Source organism: Xiphias gladius, chromosome 23 (genome assembly GCF_016859285.1).
Source record: "Xiphias gladius isolate SHS-SW01 ecotype Sanya breed wild chromosome 23, ASM1685928v1, whole genome shotgun sequence".
Classification (NCBI taxonomy): Eukaryota; Metazoa; Chordata; class Actinopteri; order Istiophoriformes; family Xiphiidae; genus Xiphias; species Xiphias gladius.
In genome coordinates, this window is record NC_053422.1 from 21,996,224 (window position 1) to 22,013,649 (window position 17,426).

At 42.6% G+C, this 17,426-nt stretch overlaps 2 protein-coding genes across 2 annotated transcripts; both read right to left on the bottom strand.

Annotated features, from left to right (window-relative positions):
- Positions 1-3,567: 3,567 nt before the first annotated feature.
- LOC120785417 (transmembrane protein 182-like) lies at positions 3,568-8,697 on the bottom strand. The gene is made up of 5 exons (XM_040120133.1): positions 8,344-8,697; positions 6,928-7,054; positions 6,470-6,568; positions 5,715-5,852; positions 3,568-5,389 (listed from the first exon to the last, which is right to left on the bottom strand). The coding sequence occupies exons 1-5, from the start codon at positions 8,515-8,517 to the stop codon at positions 5,169-5,171; spliced, it is 759 nt and encodes a 252-aa protein (XP_039976067.1). The 5' UTR covers positions 8,518-8,697; the 3' UTR covers positions 3,568-5,168.
- Positions 8,698-9,134: 437 nt separating this feature from the next.
- LOC120785740 (sodium/hydrogen exchanger 2-like) lies at positions 9,135-15,256 on the bottom strand. Its single transcript, XM_040120612.1, has 13 exons — positions 15,022-15,256; positions 14,183-14,405; positions 13,235-13,475; positions 12,887-13,137; positions 12,558-12,775; positions 12,250-12,446; positions 12,020-12,109; positions 11,417-11,487; positions 11,095-11,229; positions 10,661-10,757; positions 10,347-10,475; positions 9,853-9,916; positions 9,135-9,518 (listed from the first exon to the last, which is right to left on the bottom strand). Exons 1-13 carry the CDS (start codon positions 15,254-15,256, stop codon positions 9,328-9,330), a joined length of 2,142 nt encoding a protein of 713 aa, XP_039976546.1. The 3' UTR covers positions 9,135-9,327.
- Positions 15,257-17,426: the final 2,170 nt, after the last annotated feature.

Consider the following 17,426-nt stretch of genomic DNA (forward strand, 5'->3'; position numbering starts at 1 on the left):
AATCTAATCAAATCAAATCGAATTTAATAGAAAATGAATCATCTCTGGACTTTCTGGAATCTAAATCGAATCAAACTGGGAGATCAGTGCAGATATTCAGCCCTACATGCGACCAACCACATCCAAAAGCAAAAGTGTTTATACGACATACATAGAGAGCTGGAGCAATAAACCCGCCATCTGCATTACACTGGCCCCCTCACCACTCTTTGAGAAGTCTGTCTTTTGGGTCTTTTTTTTAGTCCTGATGCAGAGAACCGCACAGATTGGAATCACAGTCCTTCACTTTTGGACAATAGCTCCATTTAGCCGTTCATGGAATTGCATTCATTGGTGCACATAACAAGTGACAGAAACAGTTATTTAAACCAAAACAAAAAAGAGCTTGAGAGCGAAGTTCATATCCTCCGCACACCTGGCCAATCACCTGGCCAAAGCGGGCGTTCTTGTTTGATTGATTGAAGGCCTTCAACTCTAAGTAAGACAGAAACCAGCTTTGTGCCACCAAGCCAGGGACACCGGTTTTGTCCCCCTTTCACACAAAGTATCTCCAATCACCCACATTAGTCCCCAAATTTGGTTTAATTATGCACACGTGTATCGTACAGTCTTTTTTAATATATAAACAAAGATAAAAGCAAAATAATATGCTGGTTTCTATCACTCTGTCCATAAACATGCAACGAGAAGTAGCAGCACTTCCTCTAACTGTGGTGAATGCCAATCAATTCAAAAATTAGAGCAGCACCTTGCCAGTACTTTAGCCTTTTTTTCTTTTGGCATTCCTGCTACCCGCACCTCACCTCACCAGTCTATAGAATTACTCTGCCAAATATAAAAACAAGCTGTTTCCATTTGCTATACATCCAGTATTTATCGTGGGCGATTCAGGCAGTAGAGCGGATTTTGTCCACTGATCGCAGGGTTGGCGGTTTGATCCCGTGCTCCCCCAGTCCGAATGCCAAAGTGTCCTTGGGCAAGACGTTGAATCCTAAGTTGCCTCTCTTGTAAATCACTTTGGCTAAAAGCACTTGCCAAATGAGTAAATGTAAATTTTCTCGAGACTATACACTACAGTTCCCCCCCGCTTTAAATTTTTAATTTCTTTACTGTTTTCAGCAGCAAAAACAACATCTGGTGAATTTGCTGTAACATTTGAAAACACATTATATTCAGTATTTTGAACATGTTGGGTGCAACACAGGAATGTTTACACATTCTCTCAGAAGAAAGAACATACGATATAATGTCCTTCCCTCATAAGTCAGCTATTGTATCATGCCTTGCTAGTAGATCCTGTCTGTTGTATACATTGCAGCCAGTCACACACTCACTCTTCGCTGTCTCCCTCCTGTTATCATCATCAGAGTATGTGTGTGTAAGTGATCCTGTCTTTGTGAGGTTAATTGAAGGCAGGAGCTCTGACTGTCTGAGACATAATCTGTCTGCATGAACAGTGTGTATGTGTGTGGGTGTGTGTGTGTGGGGAGAGGGTTGGTGTTTGAGGGGAGGGATGTCTTTAATAAGACCACACTAGTTATTTATACAAAAACTGAAAAAGAAACACACTGCAACTATTCTTTATCCCTCCACCTGCTCCCTCTCTACCTCGACTATACTACTCCCCAGTACAGATTAGCAGTGTGTGTGTGTGTGTGTGTGTGTGTGTGTGTGTGTGTGTGTGTGTGTGTGTGTGTGTGTGTGTGTGTGTGTTGTTCGGGGTGGTGGGGCTGTTCCTGGGGATTTGGGTTGTACAAAAGAAACAAAAAAAAGCAAGAGTGATGCCATAAGGCTTTCTATTCTCTCATATCAGCTCTTATCAGGGCAGTCATTTTTGACAGGAGAAAAGCCTTTATCTGGGAGAAACTGTGTCCGTCTGGCCCTGCACACAACATACACACATATGCACAAACACACACTCACACTCACACAAACACACACACACACACACAAAAGAGCCACGCTCAGGGCCTGGCGGGCTGGAGCTCACACACACGGAGCAGGTAATCGGCTCACTAGTAGAGTTAGGGGGTTAGAGAAAGGACAGAAAGAGCTCTCACCAAGTGTATCCCCCTCTTTGACTGGATTAGAGCCCACCAGTATTCTGTCCAGGTGCTCTGGAGGACGGAGGGGTGAGGCATTCGCATAGGGTTAATTTACCCTACCTACTGTGAGACCACATCCTGCTGTTTGGCGTTTGACACATCGCATACATGGGGCTTTTAGCAAATACTGGGATATTATCAGCTTACAATGCTGCCGCACCTGAAAATATCCAGATCCATGCATATGTGTCCACACATACATATACATATAATTCACACTCATTACCCCTAATCAACAAGACGTATGCTCTTTGGGTTCCTCGGGTCTGCTGGGGTTAATTTGCAAAGCATTTATTACTTTATTATCATGTCATGTCTTTATTCACGTGATGCTCACTTTGCCATATGCATAATATTATAATGCCATTATTGCTGACACTTCAAGTGCAAGATTATTTCTTCCTTAAATGAAGTGATAGTGTTTCCATTGTTGTGGATGACAGGGGAGGAGACATAAGAGTTAATTAACTATGATTAGGAAGAGCTACAGTCATTGAACAAGCCAGCGTTCTAGCTCAATACTCTGCTCCGTAATTGCTTCCTTTCCTTTCCTTCACTTTCCTTTCCTTTTTCCATCCCACTGACTGCTCTCTCATATTTCTACCCTCTGTCTGTCCATGCATGGGAGGTTCTCCTTTTGAAGAGGAGAGCTGGAGAGCCCTCTGCTGGCTGATGGTAGTAATTCAAGTGAACACGATGCCAACTATTAATTAGTCTTGTGTGACAAGTGAAGGTTTGGGGGGGGGGTCGTTTGCATGACCTCAAAACGTTGGGCGTCTTTCAACCCTCACACTTCACACACACACACACACACACACACACACACACACACACACACACACACACACACACACACACACACACACACACACACACACATATATATATTTGTATATATTATATGTATATATTTTTAACTGTGTGATGCTGCAAAGTGTGTCTTCTTGTGTCTTGGCTTATCCATGATTGTTGACTTCTCACCCCAAAAGAGGCGAGGCAAAAGGATGCTGATGTTTCTGTTAAATTTGCTGTGGATAGTCAAGGCCCCAAATTATGATTCAAAATGGTTTTGGTGACCCTCCTGACCTTTCCGCCAAAATTTGCAGTGGTAAAAAAAAAAAATAAATAGAAAAGAATTAAATAAAATAAATTCTAAAGTCTAAACTCAGTGAGCAGAGTTTCTCGGTATTTGTCCCTTCAAGGATTAGTAGTTTTGATTTTACTGACCCCATGACTTTTCATCCACCCTCAGGATAAACATTACATTTCTGGTGCTACTGGTAAGGAGCTTACAATAGCTAAATCATAATTGTAACTACAGTTGTTGGTAGTTCCCGAAGCCAAGTTCAGTTGTAGTGAGTGTTTCATAAGGCAGCTGTGACCATTCCAGCTTGGTGAACCACAATAAAGTGAAGAAGAATTCAGACAAGCGCAGATAGATATAGAAAGGAGAAAATGATGGTTTATTGGAAGTGTTTTGAAACAACATGTTTTGCTTTTACGAGAGAAAATTCTCAATGGATGGGAAATGTTTGGCAAATGTACATTGGGAGAACATCCACTTTCCCTTCTCACTACTCCTATTGAGTGACTATGAATACTAGTGAGAAGCACACCACTGAATATTCTGTATATCATATAATCACACATACATTTACCAATAACAATCATGTAAAAGACCACAGGTTCAACGTACCAAAATTCGAGGGTATCCTCTGACAGACACAGGCAGCACAGTAAACTGAGCGGATCTATAGCATTTGATGGCTATGGTCCTATATTACAGCAGTACTCTCAACATGCATTACATCAGTCAGAACTAGGATCAGCTCTGTATGCGGAGGAAAAGCCCAGTATGTTTCAATAATTAACATTGGTGTGTTGTGGACAGTTTGATCACAGCATGTGTGAGTGTGTGAGTGCATGAACGTGTGTGTTTGATCAGTGAGGTCCCCACCCCTCAAACACCAGCTCCTTCTCCACAGTACAGTAGATGAAAGCTGATATGCGTGACCTAGAGTCCACTTGCCTGCTTCCACATGCTGCCCATTCAGACCAATGAAAAAGGAGGATGATCTAATATTGTAGCAGTTATGATACAATCGCAAGTCTGTCTTTGCCCTTTGGAAAACACTGAGGAAAGGAAAGAATGCCCAGAGGGGTGTGAGTGCAACGGATGTGTGTCAACAGAATATCTATTAGTGGCAGGGGTTTTCTGAATGTAACGTTTACAAGTAGGGTAGGATAGAGAAACATAATAGTATGAGGCAGAAAAGAGAAAGCATAACGATTAGAATGAGGGAGTGAAATATGATTGGGGTGAAGGAGGCAGGTGGCCGGCCCTCTGTACACCAACCAAACCCACAAACAGCTGTTCATTTCTCAAAGCCCCCTTGTGCCCCCCCTGCACGCATCAATTCTTTCTCTATCCCCCCTATACCCACATCCATCCCACTCCTGCCCCACCCCCACCCTCTATCCAAACTTACCATTTCTGTTTAAAGTCCATCCAGCCATTCCTCCCTCCCACCTCGCTCTGCTCTAGCTAGCCTACTCTGATCGTGTGCCAAATCCAGGACAGGGGACACAGCTGGTTCACCCATGCGTTTTCTCACCGTCCGCTCTATGGATTCATCATTTGCAGCATTAATACAAGCTGCAATTGGTAGAATGACAGTAGGATGCAACTGGGTGGAAGAAATATTTATATTCACAGGGTTTTGCCAAGACAAAAATCTCTCAGATTAGATGTCTTAACACATCTTGTACCGTATTATATCCATTCCAATTCATGCTAATCATATAAACTCTACCACTGACCTATTGTGGTATTGATATTCTTGTGTAATTGGTGATTTTTATGGAACTCAAGCAAAGCTAGCGATCAACAACTGCTGCACCGAACCAGTGTCTCTGACTGCATGCAACATCCAAAGGGTGGTGCTGTAATATTGGTCATATCTTTCCAGCCGGTATTTACACATCCCACAAGTGTGCCGCTGAGTCCCAGTGTAGGGCGTAAAAAGGTCGGTCCACTCTTCTCGTATGGGCCAGATGGGGAGCTCACTTGCTGGCACGCAGCGCCCGGCCCACCATCATGAAGACCAACCCAGAGACGAGCTCCAGAGGCACGCCAGCCACCGCCACCATGAACGACAGGCCGTAGAGCACTGAAACCTTGGCATCTGGACATGCCTCTCCTCTCTCCTGCAGGACGTAGCGCTTCACATCCACCACCTCCATCCACAGTACGTAGAGCAGAAGCGTGAACAGGAACAAGCAGGCTGTGGTGGGACATGGAGAGTGTCAGGAAGACACGGAGGCTATCACTGTAACACCAGAGGAATGTAGCTCCTAATCATCTCTGCTGTTACCACGGTAGCAGTGTTTATGTTATTATAGTGACAGTGCTGCAGAGTGGCATCTGCTGCTCTGGTGTTGGGTGTGTATTTGTCATGTGACAGGTATGAAATACTTATAGCAGCAATGGCTGCAGCACGTGTTTGTGTCTGTACATTCACCTATTCCCCCACCGGCAGTATATATTTCACACCACAGATGCTATGGTTATGAACTCCCCACATGTACATGCAGTTGTTTATATTTCACCAGCAGTGACGAGGAAGGCTCCACCCAGCTTGTAGAGTTGGTGGCTGATGAAGGGGACACCACAGACCAAGAGGAAGCCTCCAGTCAGAGCTGAGACAAGCCCGACGATTATCAGCAAGGTCCAGAAACCCCGAAACACTGCACGAAACACAACAAGGCCGCCGTCAGAGCAGTGCACCTAGAGTATACTGGGCCATAGCTAACACTGAGGAGGTCATGTCCTCAATATTTCTTTCAACTTACACATGCTGGGTGTTTTATAGCCAGATACCACTGTTTCTACACTTATGCCAATGAATAAATAAAAGATGCAGTATTTTGCCACTAGAAAGGTATTACTGGCAGTGTGGAGATGACTTTGACACAGCATTTAGATCTTCATGTTGGAAAATGAAATAGTAAGAAAATATTGAACAATGAACCACAAAAATAAATATTAAAAATCCAACTCATTAAAAAAATGTGGGTGTGAGGATTTATATTGTTGGACTTTGACCAATGACTTCACTGTTCCTAAAAATCTCCCTTCGACCCTGCTTTGCATGTGAAATGAAGAGGATATATGGATGCCATCTTTTTATTTCTTCTATTATTTTCCCGGTCATGACGCCTCACACGTTCATTCAATCCCACCCCTGAAATTTTAGCTATACTGTCAGGTACAGTATGATGCAAATGGCCAAATGTAAATTTTGCATATGTGTATGTGCGTGCAAAAATACTTGCATGCATGTATGTGTGACTTGGCGAATTACCTGCTGTAGCATCGTAACTTGGATTAGGCACCTGTCCAAGAGCAACAGGCAGAGGGAAGAGGTAGCCATGGATACACACCTTGGACTCTGGCTGGTTTGCTACAGTTAAAAGAAATTGGGATCGTTAAAAAATAAAAGAAAATAACCTTCAAAGCCTAAAAAATTAATGCGCTTCAAAAAATGACTGGATGTGGTTGGGTACAGGGAAAAATAAGAAACACCACAGGAGTGCAAAGATTAGAGAAAAGCCAAAAACACCCCATAAACTGAAATAAATGCCAACACAATTCTTCTTACTTTCCTCCTGTATATTTTCTGTCAAATATCCAAATTATGAGACATTTTTCTTTCCTGCACTTGTTCGCATGTCAAGCAGACCCAAGCATGAGACATGCAACCACACTGGACAGGCCCCCACAAAAACGTTTTGCTGCCGTAGAGGAAAGTTTTCTACATACTGAAGAGAGTGGCCAGGACTGCATGCGCTGTGGGCTCCACCTGAAACACACAGCGCCAGAAGAAACCCTCATGGTGGAGGGTGAGAGACGGATGAGAATCAGTGACTGCTTCCACTTCCAACTGGATCTAAGGAAGAGACAGAGATTGCGGACAAACACAGATAGACACTCAAATACCTAAAGATGGATGAACCTTTATTTCTCTCAGCTTTGTCAACACGTCTGTGCTCGCTGCTCTGTGTGAGTCTGTACTTCCGTGGCGCCACGGCGTCAAACGTGTTTCTGATTATGGCCTGCTGGTCTGTGAGGTTTTCAAGGGGAACTTATGGAACACGCATGAGTGATACTCACCACTTGCTTGTCAAATATATGATTGATGGCATGGAATAACACACAGCAACTTTAATCATCCTGTTCAATTTGAAAAGAAAGACTTTGTTGTGCTGTGATGTTAGGGAGGAGTTCACAGGGGGATCAGCTTTTATAAATATATCCCTTACTTTGCATTTTGTGAACTCTCTCACAAATGCGGCATGGAAGAAATAAACTGGAAAATCAAAGGGGCAATACTGGGGTTTTTTTTTTTTTTTATGTGAAGATCAGTTGACTGTTCAGGGGGATTCCTACTCAGCTTTCGAAAAACAGTTGTATCATGGCTCTGGAGGAGTCTGAGAAAATAACCCTGATGATGTCATCAGGGTTATTTTGGCTTGGGAGACTACTACTAAAAGTTAACATGCTAACATGCCAAACTAATATAGTGAACATGGTAGACATTATACCTACTTTACATCAGCATGTTAGAATGTTAGCACATTGATGCTAACATTTAGCTCAAAGCACCGCTGTGTCAAAGTACAGCCTCACAGAGCCGCTAGCATGGCTGTAGACTCTTGATCTGGTTAACAGAAAGCCTGTGCTGCAAACCGGGGGCATGGCATTTGACACACATGGGGGTGTTAGATGTCAGGGAGGGTCTGAAGAAACAATGCTATTGACTGCATAATGGGAGTGTAAGATCCAGTGTTTTCAGAGGTAGACACATACTAAAAGTCGCCAAAGTCAGACCAAAAGTCAAAATGTGTCTGTCTCTGCTGTATTGATTTTGTCTCTTCTTCGTCTAATCTGTCTATACTTTGGAAGTGCAATACTAAATCACTTCACTACATCTTTAAATATCCTGTAGTGGTATAGCATGCACCCACTGTCTACCAGTCTCAGGTTCCAGACTGGTCTGTTTGTGGTTATCACATGTGATGTTTCACTGATAAAAATAATACAGTAGAGTGACTATTATTATTTGCATTTGTTTAGCTTTAGAGATCACCAACCAATTCTAACAGCCAGCAGCAAGGTTTGCATTCAGTGTATGTATTTGTTTATGGATGATTTTGGGCACACATGTATCTGTCCTACCTCAGTCCCATTGGCATCTTTTCCCCCTGTCAGGGTTGTTTGCGTCGGCCATGTATATGGTCCACAGTTGTCACTGGCCACCAGCCAGTAGTCTGTACCAAAGGCCAGGAGTAAACACAGGGTCCCTACTGCCCCAAAAATCCCACCAGCCAAGGCTGCGGCTAACACCTTCATGACTCCAGCCTAAAACCTCCTTCACTGTGCCCTTTCTCCTTAGCTTTCAGTCCTCAGGTCAGTGACTCCTCAGCTCCTCACTGGTGTCCACTGTGCAGCCCTCGGCCCAGCCCCAGTCCTAAAGAAAACAGTCTGTCTCTCCCAGCCACTCCCTGGCATGCTGGGAGCTGCAGGGTAAAGAGGCTACAGCAACTGAGGAGGTCAACTGAGGAGGGAGGGGGGGGGTTATTTTAGGAAGGCTGTCCGCATCAAATTACCAGTGGGTGTGCTGTGCATTTATAAAGACAACAAGGAGAGGCAGGATTGGTTTGTGTGTTTGTGTGTGTGTGTGTGTGTGTGTGTGTGTGTGTGTGTGTGTGTGTGTGTGTGTGTGTGTGTGTGTGTGTGTGTGTGTGTGTGTGTGTGTGTGTGTGTGTGTGTGTGTGTGTAATGTGGGAAACAAGTATCAGCATTTATGACTGCAAGGTATTTCTAAGGTACGTGTAACTCTTGGAGAGCCACTTTGAAAATGAATTAGACTGGAGATGTAAAAGACCCTCAAACCTCCACCAGGGCTGTTCAAGAGGTGAAGCATGGAGCTGAGGCAAGCTTTATTGTAGCTGGCAAACACTCAAAATGATAAAACTGGAAGGTGAATTATTTAACCCATTTTAAAAATTTTAATTGGAGGATGTCCATGAAATTGCTAAAAAACCTTTCATCAACCCAGTCCTGCATCCCACAAATAGTAACTTATGACTTTATGGAGCCATTTTTAAATTCATTGCTTCAGATTTCTTTTCCCCCCTTTTTCTTTCTCACAGTCGGTCCTCATTGCTGCTTCTCGTTCTCCAAAACAAAGATGAGCTGTTTTTTAGGGGCTCTCCCCCCAGGTACTTGATGTTGTGGAGAGATCTGGTCCTCTCTGGCAGCTGAGGATTTTGGATCCACTGGTTCAGTCTGAGCCAAGGCTGCTGGGACTGATGAATCCTGCAGAATTGGCCTCGGGCTTATGGAGCACACTGGCGAGAGAGGAGAGGCTAAAGTGGTCTCAAGAGCCACAAAGTCAGAGGAGTTACAGCATGGTTGTCAGGGTCAAAGGCGGGGAGGAGGAACGAGACAAGGGACAATCTGATGATATGTCTCTATACTCTGTGTTATTTTATAGCACAGGCGTGGAGAAACAAAACTAAAATTGTGTATGGATAAAACAGTTATTTCTTGAAACATAATTTGAGTACAAGCAGTCTTTCTTTCCTTTGGACCTTAGTCCGGGGTAGAGGTTGGAAACATGAAGGAGATCCTGCATTTAATATGTGGTTTTTGTACATGCATACAGCATGTTTTGCACTTTACCTGTGTGAGACCTGCTGAGTCCTGCTCTCACTCTGCGTGATCCATCGAACACTCTATCCTCCCGCTGTCACAATGGAAACACAGCGAAAAAATGTTTTGGGTTTTTTTTTTTATCCTAAGCTCATTTCTTCAAAAATAGCTAGTGGACATAATGTCTCTGTTCCCACAAAAAATAATGAATGTTTTCCTTAATTAAAGCTGTCTCTTCTTTAGAAAAATATTGATCTACTATACTGTATTTAGTTTTATTCAAAACAGGACAAAATACAATTAATCATTTATATTTTCAAGTACTGCCTGATAAACTTCATGTGGCCTTCCCTTTCTGCAGAATGGATGAGGAATGTAGCATTCAAATTCTACACGTGGAATTATGATATCATTTGCTGAATATTTTCTTGCTTTAAAAAAAAAAAAGGATCTACAGAAATAAGGCTTATTGTTAAGGTGGATACCTGTAAATGCATACCTGTGTGGTTACATGCCTACAGTACCTGTGACCACTGTGTGATTGTATTATAATTGTATCTCTCTCCCAGACTCTGGTGTCTTTGAAGGGGTCTCCTTGTTTTGTCCATGGTGGCGTCCTGGTGCAGAGTGTGTCTGCTGTAAGCCGGCGTCTGCTAGAGAGAGACCACACACATGAACCCAGAAATGAACAGATGAATAGTACATGCCTGTAGTAAGCATGCTCTATTTTCATAACACTAAAAAAAAAAATGTTCTTTTGATATCAAAATTGGTGGTTAGGGAAAAACAGGTTTCCCAAAAGAAATAAGAGACATATCAACTAGAGTTTTGAATTTACCTTATTGTTAACGTTTTGAAGGTTTCTGGAGAGGATACGCCTGATGCTGTCAATCTCCTCTGGTAAGAGAGGACGGCTGTGGGAGCGAGGATCCACTCTAAAGCGAGGTGTGAATATTCACAACCATTTAGCCAAAAACTGTGTTGTGAAGATCAGTTTGAGTGGCGTAATTGTGGCTGTAAGTAGGAAAAACCCTGAGAATTGACAGGGTAAGTGTCGATATTCTGCTACTTTTGACTTTCAGGGTTGAACAAGGCTTCACCATTGAGGAACATTAATTTTTTAAAGATCTGAAGTAACACAGATAACCATGACGGTCATGAAACTTTTCTTACTGTCATCAGAATCCTTATGGGACTCCTTCTGTGAAGACATTGAGATCCTTTCTGTGCACGATGCTGACATAGAGTTAAAAAACAAAAGAAAATTCTCACAGTGGTGGTGCCACCTTGTCTCCTCTCAGCTCCCTTCTCTCCAGCTCCTGGTAAACTCGGAGGATGCTGGAGCGAGCTTGGTGGTCCTCCCGGATCAGGAAACGACGGAGGTACTTTTTGTTGAACTGCTCAAACCTCACACACACATAGGTACACACACAACATCCATTAGTTTCCAGTCGACTGTGGAAAAATGATCAGAAACCTATTTGCTGCCATCTACTGGGGATTTCAGGTCCTATTGTTATGGACATGCTCCACCACATATTTTAGAGGAAACCCAAAGAGAAGGTAAAATAAAAGTACAATAAGTGAAACTAACTTGTCTTTCCAGAAGTGCTGTCCCCAGTAACCAACCACATCCTCTATTCCGGCCAGCAGGTGATCAATGAGCTAGGAAGAGACGTGATATCAACACATTATTCATATATATATATTTTGATTCTAAGTACATTTTTCCATATGCTGTGTGTGATGATTTGATTTCCAAATGCGATGAGATTCTGTGCCATGCACCCACAACTCCATCCCTACATGTCCAGTTTCTACACTCAAAGTAATTCAGAAATGTGTTCTTACTATTATTTTCCCTTTCACTAAAATATATATATATATATATGCCTCTGCTAGATCATTTGATTCAGTGCACCATGCGTACACTTAATTCTACTCTGTGTACACTGCATGATAGAAAATTAGAAAAACTAAACTAAGAAAATTGAAATATGGGGAAGCTCTGAAGCTAAATGATATAAAAATTTTGAATAAAGCTACAGCATGTGATCTTGTTGGTTAATTCCAAAGTTAATACTAGCTATATTGAGGCGCTGAATTAATTAAACACTACAAAATAAAATCACCGTTCACAGTAATACTGGTGTTCCAAATGACAGACCCTCCACTTTGCTGTCACTTCACTTCTCACCCTGCTGTGGATCTCCTCACTGACAGTAGGCATAGCTCTCTTCTTCCTCTTCACATCCAGTAGCTCCACCAGAGGCCTTATGGTCATCCCCTGGTAACCAGACAAAGCCAAACCAAAAACAAATACAACCAAAAAAGCAATCCATGAAACCAAACATACAGAAAGCAAATAAATAATCAAATACAGGAACTGGTTTTCATACAAATTCACATGTGACATTGTTCTCCCACCTGTACAAAGACAGTGAAGAGAATGACCACAATGGTTGTTGTGATGAAGAGTCTTTTCTTTGGGAAGTCATCAATGAGAAAGACGAGGGAGAAACAGATCGCCCCTCTCAGGCCACCGTAGGCAATGATGAACTGATCTCTAAAGGTCACGGCATTCCTCCGGAGCTTGTTCACCACAGCAGTCAGCAACAGAACACCTCGAGAAGGAAGGGAAATATGTTGAACCCTCCATTTTGACAACTTTTTATCAAGCTTCTTGCCAGAGAATCATTGGTACAATGGCAGACAGGAAAGATTTTTAAAGTTACCTGTGGCCCTCCATACGAGGCAGAGCAGCAGTGTGGAGCAGACAAAGGGCCAGCTCCACATATGGACGTCCTGTATCGTGGACACCCCCAGGAAGATGAAGATTAAGGTTTCACTCACGCTGCTCCACATCTTCAGGAAGTACTGGATGCTGGTCTTGCTGCGCTCTGACACATTAGCCTCCACATACTGTTTCATGGTGACGGCGCAGGTCACAATGCTACAGGAAGGGGAAGAAACAAAACCTATAAGACAAAAAAACATATTTTACCAAATAAAACATTTACAAAAGGAGGTGTTTGAGTTTACGTTAATCCTCAGCAGCACTCACGCCATGATACCAGAGAGGTGAAGCATCTCTGAGGTCAGGTAGGACAAGTAGGAGTAGAGGAAGACAAAGAGCGGGGCGATGACCTGGGCTCTGGAGGTGAACCGTGAGGTGAGGGCCGCCACCAGGCCAAAGAAGAGCCCTACACACAGGCCACCGAGGCCCACCATCACCACCCTGCACCCACCCAGCAACACATCCAGTCCTGACACTGATGGTAGGCGGAGGAAGGACTCAAACAGCTTGTAGAGAACCTTAGGGGAAGTAAAGTGCATTACGTACGGTAGAAAATATTTGATTTCACACACACACACACACACACATACACATATACACCACCTCTCCCCTCACCACAGTAACAGCGTCATTGAGCAGCGACTCTCCAAACACCAAGATGTGCAGTTGTTCGTTAACATGCATCTCCTGGAAGACAGAGAGCACGGCCACGGGGTCGACGGCAGCGATCAGAGAGCCAAACAGCAGGCAGTGAAGCAGAGAGACGTCTCCCAGAGAGCTCTGGGCCAGCACACACACACCGTACAGAGACAGGCCGATGCCCAGCACGTTCCATAAGGTTCCCAGCACTGCATACCTGGAAACATGTCGCCAATATAACTCTTAAATTTTCCTTTGAATCTGCCTCACTTGGCCACAGCGCAACAACCTGTAAACACGACACTGACATATCATCCCCTTATAGAGCTGATGCGGAGAACCAGCTGTTGGCAAACAGTTGTAACGGTGCTGGCCATAAAACCAAAACAATGAGCTGCAAGAAGTCAAAACTGAGGGAAGTCAGCAGGCCAGGCGGTAGGTAAACACAACAGTGCTTTTAACTAGATGCTAATGTCAGCATGCTGCTATGTTCATAACGACAATGTTAAGCAAGAATAATATTTACCATGTTCACCCTTTTAGTTTAGTGTGTTAAGATGCTAACATTTGCTAATTAGGACTAAACACAGCTGATGGTGATGGGAATATCATTTTGTTCTTTTAACTTCTTGTTTCAGGGCTTAAATTATGCCAAATAAATTGAATGGAAAATGAGAGATGGGTTGTGCATTTAAAATACAATTTATATATATTTCCCTTTAATATAGACATATTTGGCACATTTTAAAACTTGATAATCCAAACTGGAGAATTGGATTTTCTATTTAAAACAAAACTCTGTCTTATAATATGTGTTTAAAAGATTAAAGAAAAGTGTCTTTCCAAAACCAGAGTGTATTCAACAGTGTTTGCACACAGAAGATTAAAACAAACAAAAAAGTTAAACACTGAAAGTGTACTAACCAGAGGATGGTACCGAGATTTTCAAAGAACAGCCTCCCTGGCAGGAAGTATCCCGCATCCAAGACGATTGGCGGGAGCAGAAAGAGGAAGAAGGCATCAGCGCTGAGAGTCGGGGGAGCGGAGTGACGAACACCATATATCACACCTCCCACCAGGAGCCCCACCATGATGAGGAGACAGCTCTCTGGGACGACTGCAGGAAGTCGACCAGACCAGTGGAAACCTGAGGGGTTGAGACGGAGAGAAGAAAAAGATAAAAGGACATCCCAATAGTGACTTAACAGTGTTAAAAGTAGAACTCCATCAACAGAGCGCTACTCTCATACACATCACACACATGCAAATTCTTAAAATGAATGCTTGTGTTGGTTTTACAGTGTCCAAAAACAAAAAAGATCTCAAAAATATTTGGGAACAATTACAGAGAGAGAAAGTGAAAGTCAGAAATTCAGAAAACCACTGATGGTGGTATATGCTCCACTTCTCTTTAAAATCTGGAACACAGAAATTCTCTTCTATTGTTTATTTGATATGAACAAACTGGATTTTAATATGTACTTTCCCTCATGCCTTTATATTTCATATATGTACAGAAGTAACCAGAAAGTAACTGAAATTTATGTCACTTAGTTTGGTCAATAACTTGAATTATATTATGATAAAGTAGTCAATAAAGTAACTTTTATTAACATTCCTGACACTGAATGTATGTCACCTTCTGCAACTCTGAGCCCCATATTTCCAGTTTCATTTCAAACCTATAATAACATCTAACCACAAGTTACATCCAGTCAAAAGCTGGCTTCTCGTGTATGAGTAAAAGTAAAGCTCAGGCTTACCCAGTTTGGCCAGTGAGGCCAGCATGATCCACAGCACGATCTCAAAGGGTGCCTGCACATGGTTGTAGTCCACGCTGAAAACCCTCAGAGGCACGGGCAGATCCACAGACAGGCCGCCATCGCTGCTGTTGAAGCCCAGTGAGGGGAGGTGGTTGTAAGGCTGAGGGAGCTCGGCAGGGGGGGTCAGGCCCAAACATCCCAACAGACAGGCAGAGAGCAGCAGAGAGAGAGCCATGCTGGGACAACAGGAGAGAGAGAGAGAGAGACAGAGAGAGAGAATAGGACAGGGGTTATGGAGGTGGGGGAGGGCAAGCAGCACACACACACACACACACACACACACACACACACACACACACACACACAAAACAACCTGACCGCGACTCATGCAGCCACTAATGTGCACAGGAATCCCTGAGCTAGCAATGATATCCATCCAGCAGTACAGAGCTCAACACACACACACACAAATACACACACATATCAGTTGCATAATTTGAAATAAATAGTGACATATTTTGTTTTTATGAAAAAGCCTCTTGGAGTTGGCTCAACAACATTTTCAACAGCTACACTTATATTGTGATGGCAGTGATGTTTATTTTCTTGAAAGCTGTGTGCCGTTGTGACTTATTCGATTTCTAATATCCAGCTCTGTGCACATATAACTGGTGAGATGAAATCAACAGATAACAGATTTCACATATTTCAAACAAACAAACAAAGAGACAGGTTACTGTGTAATATGGCCTATTATGATTATTGAAATGATTTAGAATAGTACATCATATAGAGTTCAGGAGATTCTTCTTCTGAAATGAACAAATATCTTCTCTTGTGGCAAGCAAAAGATTTTCATTTGCAGCCAAGACAATATCTTTCCCTTCCAGTGTCTTATTATTAATTTCACGGCTTATCAGTTTTCTATGTTTTTCTCATTTCATTTCAATATGCTTGCAGTCTAGTCAATTTCATGGCCAGCATAAGGACTGCTATCAGAATAAAGCTTTTACTGTATAATTACCCAACATAATGGGCTCAGTGAATTTAGTTGACCAGGTCATTTACACAACAAATTTGCTCTTAATACTAAAAACATGTTTTGTGATTACCAAAACTTCAAAGAAATGGTTTGTCGTTTGAGATTGGGATAGTTTAAGTTTGAAATTAAATGAGAATAATAAAACTAAGGCTCAAAAAAGAGACTTTCTAATGACGCATTTTCTTAAAGGTTTTTTTTGTTGGTGTATCTAAGGGCTTTCTTAAATAAGTTGTTTATAAATGACTTATTTATGAGTAATAAGCCAATAATAACAACAACTTTTAGGATGCCAGCCTTCGAAAAGTTTTCTTGTTCTAGCATTACTTGCTTTGATTGTTTCTTCAGAGGAGAATGTAACCACTTATAAACCCTTTACAAAATATGCTTTATTAGAAAGTGGTATCTTCTTGTGTGATAAAACAGACTTTGAGGCTAGGTTAAGATTTTTTTCATCTCCTTGCAAGCCGATCAACAAATAAAAGTAGCGCCTGTTGGCTCCCGGTGATAACGCACCTTTTTGGTAGACAGCACTCACTGTGTAACTATGTAATCGTGCCCATGTACTTACAGTCAAAACCTAATACAATTCTCGGACATGTATAGACGGTAATGTATGATAACGTGCTGATAACAGGTTTACACCGCACTTCTAAACATTTGAATTTGAAGTCGTGGAGCCTCTGGAACTCAAGGTTTTGTCTCGATTTCCCCTTAGAGGTCTGGACAGTTAAGTTCACACTGAATGTGGCTTCGGCTCCAGCTCTGAAGCCCTCTGCAAAGCTGACATTCAGTTTAGCTTGGCTCTCTGGCCTCAGTGAACCATTAGCACTGCAGACATATTGACTTGTCACCGTAGGAAAGGCAGGTTCGTCTCCAGGATCCTGGATCTAGCTCACCTAAATAGAATGCACTCGTTATTTTGTATGTAACAAAGTCTGATGAGACACCGTCACCTCAAATCTGTTAATTACGGGAAAAAATCTCTGTGAATCTCTATTTTCCATCTCTTTGCACGGATGAGTGAATTGCCTTAGGTTTCCAAAAAGCCACGTGTGTCAGTACATGGTAATGGATCACCATCACCCTCATTGTGGGAGCTCTGAGTGGCCCAGATGTGAGGATCTGTGCTTCACAGGTTCCAAATCAACCTTAAGTAAGCAGATGCATCAGAAATCTTCAGGCTGTTCCTCTGTCAGGTCACACTGGACCCCTACGTGATCTGCATGTGCCTGTAAAAGACCTTCATGTATACTTCACAGTAAAGTCAAACTACATAATACACACAGACAACTGTCTCCCTAATTTAAAAATCAGAATATCAAGATTCATTTATGGTATCATCAGGTCGGCTGCAGTTGGTCCA